Source organism: Acyrthosiphon pisum, unplaced genomic scaffold (assembly GCF_005508785.2).
Source record: "Acyrthosiphon pisum isolate AL4f unplaced genomic scaffold, pea_aphid_22Mar2018_4r6ur Scaffold_21384;HRSCAF=23842, whole genome shotgun sequence".
Taxonomy (NCBI): Eukaryota; Metazoa; Arthropoda; class Insecta; order Hemiptera; family Aphididae; genus Acyrthosiphon; species Acyrthosiphon pisum.
The window spans coordinates 4,537-8,286 of NW_021770845.1; the positions used below are offsets into that span (position 1 = coordinate 4,537).

The 3,750-nt window shown below is 33.9% G+C and overlaps 2 protein-coding genes across 2 annotated transcripts; both read left to right on the plus strand.

The window, feature by feature from the left end:
- Positions 1–25: 25 nt before the first annotated feature.
- On the plus strand, positions 26–1,459 carry LOC103309104. Its single transcript, XM_008183745.1, has one exon. The coding sequence runs from the start codon at positions 26–28 to the stop codon at positions 1,457–1,459; it is 1,434 nt and encodes a 477-aa protein (XP_008181967.1).
- Positions 1,460–3,113: 1,654 nt separating this feature from the next.
- On the plus strand, positions 3,114–3,731 carry LOC115034870 (the record flags this gene model as incomplete). Its single annotated transcript, XM_029492374.1, has 2 exons — positions 3,114–3,335; positions 3,536–3,731. Coding segments are annotated over exons 1-2 (418 nt in total), but the record flags the coding sequence as incomplete, so codon positions are not given.
- Between the last annotated feature and the right edge of the window lie 19 nt (positions 3,732–3,750).

Sequence of the window (3,750 nt, forward strand, 5' to 3'; positions counted from 1 at the left end):
ACAGTCCTATGATGGGGCTAGTAATATGCGTGGTTCATATAATGGTCTCCAAGCTATAATTAGGCGTTTTAATACGGCTGCTATTTTTGTGTGGTGTTATGCACACCGACTGAATTTGGTCCTTACCGATGCAGTTAGTTCCTCTGTGAATGCTGTTGATATGTTTGGAATTATAGAAACTGTACATGATTTTATTAATTCAAGTAAGAAAAGGGTTGCATTATTTGAACTACATCAAGAAAAATGTTATGGTAATAAACAACGTAAACGTCGATTTAAAAGGGTTCAGACAACAAGGTGGTGGTCCCATGATTTGGCATTAAACACAGTTTTGGATACATTTGATGAACTTCAAAAAAGTGAATGTTTAAGTGATCGAAAAGGAGCCCACCAAGCAAAATGTTTAAAAGAAAATTTAATTTGTGACAAATTTTTGTTGACTGCATTTATTTACAAACAATTATTTGAAATTGTGACACCTTTAAGTAAAATGTTACAAACTGTAGATATAGACCTAATTGGAGTTATAGCTGTAGTCGATGACAAAATATGTGAACTAAAAAATGCCAGAAGTGATGAAAACTTTTTAAAATTACAGGAAAAAGTTGATAGGTTTAAAATGTGTTCATCTGTGGATAACGAAGATTTTAAACTATTGCCACTAAATCGTTCAAAGAGAGTTCCAAAAAAGTCTGCTGAAGAAACCCAAGATGAAGTAATCACTGATCCACTTCAACATTTTAAAATTCAAACTTTTTTTGTTGCATATGATACTGCAATTATACAGATTAAAGAAAGGTTCAGTGAAATCACCAAGGGTATTTACAAAGATTTGTCCTTATTTTCTCGGAGACGTTTGGAAGAAATTTCAAAAAATAATGATCTATTACCTAAAGATGCATTTGATGTGTTTTCTGATGTTTACAGTAAATTTATACTGAAAGATGATTTAAAAAGGGAATATTTGCAGTTTTCTAAAAGTTATTTCAATTTTGAACAAGTGAAATTATTGCCCTTGCAATTGCATAACTCTGAAATAGAAATTTATGATGAGCTCAGTGGTTCATTGACTGATGAAGCATCAGAATCAGAAATAGAAGATAGTTTTGAGAACAATCACGATAGGCAAGACAAAGAAGTACCAAAACTTCATAAAAATGGATGCAGTTTGTCAATTGTTTTAAAGGTTTTGCTAATCAGTGGCCTATCATCTACATTCCCAATGCTTACTACTGCCTTAAAAATTGCTGTTACTCTCCCAGTGGCCAGTACTACTCCAGAGAGAACATTCTCAAAGTTAAATATTGTGAAAAATAAATTACGTAGTACTATGGCAGAAGGTAGACTTGAAAGCTTAATGATACTTTCGTGTGAATCAGATATCAAAATTGAAACTGATCAAATAATCAACGATTTTTCCAGAAAAAGTGTATTGTTAGAAAAAGCATTATTGTACTAATATAGTTATTTCAAATAATTGTATTTCCTCTCTTTAAAAATAATATACAACTTAATTTTAGTAAATTGTATTGCTCATTTAAGTAAAAATTACAATTTCAAGTTCTTTTACTATCTCAGTCTTACTAAATTAACTTCGCTTTTATTTTAAATACCCATCTTTGTAAAGGATCATGTATTAAAAATGGTAAAAACTATTTTTATTAATTTTGCCTTTAACATTTTGTCTATTTTTGAATAATTATATAATATGCTATAGTTTTGTCTTGTGTATGCTAGTTTAAAATGTTGATCTAAGTGTATAGGAATATAATTTGATTTGACAAAAAGTTTCCTTATTTACAAGTTACAAACTTAAATAAGTAATAAAAACAGTTAGCCTATATAGACAAAATATGTACCTATGTAATAGTTTTTAATTTTTATATTCATTATTATTATATAAAAATAGTTTTTTGAATAAATTTAAAGTTAAATTATATTAAACTTCAATGAATTTAGGGGGGGGGGGGACTAGAGTCTCAAGTGCCCAGGGGCCCTATTCTCGAGATCGTTTGATAAAATATCAAATACGACAATTATCAATACATTTATCACGCACGATATTGTTTTATCAAATTTGTCAATTCTTGAATGAAGACCGATATTAAAATATCGTAAGTGATAATTTATCGTTATTTGATATTATATCAATTGTTGAGAAATTGGGCAACGTCGCCAAAGTCGTAATCACTTCGGTTATCAATATTATTGTGGCAGAAGTGCGGAGGTCGGGGTTACCAATGTGGTGCAGGTGTGGTTGCCGGTGTCGTGGAGGTGAAGTTGTTGCTGCCGTGATAACCACCGCACTTACCAATATACGTTTGTTGTTTGACTCCGTTGCAGAAGGTTTTAGGTATACAGGTAGTAAATGAATTGAACACAGAATTGGTTGTGACGCGTTGCGTCGAGATCGGTTTATTGTACGACAAACATAATATGCACGTAGGTCGTACGCAGTACGACGATAAGTAGGTAGGTACATAAATGAGCGGTCGCGCGGTCGGTCGTGTTGACGGAATCGTGGGTGCTCGATGCACACGCGATCGAGGGAGCGTCGGGTACGTCGGTGAGACGGGTCGCCGTCGAGACATGGGTTCGGTAACCAGGCGAGTGGAGGTCGTTGCGATGACCGTACGAGGTCGTATCGCTATTCCGCTGGTCGGGTGACATGACGTCGGAAGAGAGCGAATTACTCGGAACGCGTGTGGCTCGGTCGAGGGCTGTGAGCAAAGAGAACGAAGCCGGCCGGTGGTGCGGCCGCGTCGTGCTTGTCGCGGGACGAGTGGCATGGCGTCGCCAATGGGAGACGCGAGATCGAGTTACAAAAGAATATAAACATAAAAATCACGGAAGTTGTATAAATCACGAATATAAAATAATTGGTACCGCGCAGTGGAGTGGGAGCAAAGTGGTGATACGTGCACAGAATCACCACATTATCATGGAATTATCATTTTTATCACATAATCATAGACCGTTGTTATCATCGATAAATATTAATTTTATCAACTTTTTTTTTTAAATATAATTTTGATTTTTTGGAAGATATTACAATATTGTACATTTGTACCTATTGTCACTTGTGAGTTAAATTATCTTAGATCATTAATGAAATGGATAAAATGAACGAACGAAAGCGCAAAGGATACATGTCAGCGAGCCCAAAAGAAAGGCTTGTTGAGATTATGATTCAACCTGAACAGAACAATTTAATTATAGGCAAATTTACAAATAATTTTACAAAAAAGGATAGTGATGCTCAATGGACATCCATTGCATTGTCATTGAATTCCATACCCGGAGGAGGAGTTAAATGTGGTGCTGATTGGAAAAGAGTAAGGTTTTATATTTTACTATGTTAACTCAAGAATATGACTGGCATTGTCACAATAAATAATAATTGATACAATCTAGATTCTAGGTAGTCATAATAATTAGTCTAAAGCATATGGTATTCACAAGTATAAATTAGCATAAATAAAATATTATCCTTTAGCAGTTAATATCAATATTTTCAACATTTTATTGACTTTAGGCATGGAGTGATTTGAAAACCAAAACCAAAAATAAAAATATGCTCATTAAAAAGTATGCTAATAAGACAGGTGGTGGTCCAAGTTGTCCTATTATGATGAATAATGTAGATGATAAAATCATTTCAGTCATAAACCCTACTACAATTTCAGGTCATCAAAGTGTATCCGAATCAGTAGTAGACTTCAGTATAAATGGTAATAGGTGGTTTTTTCT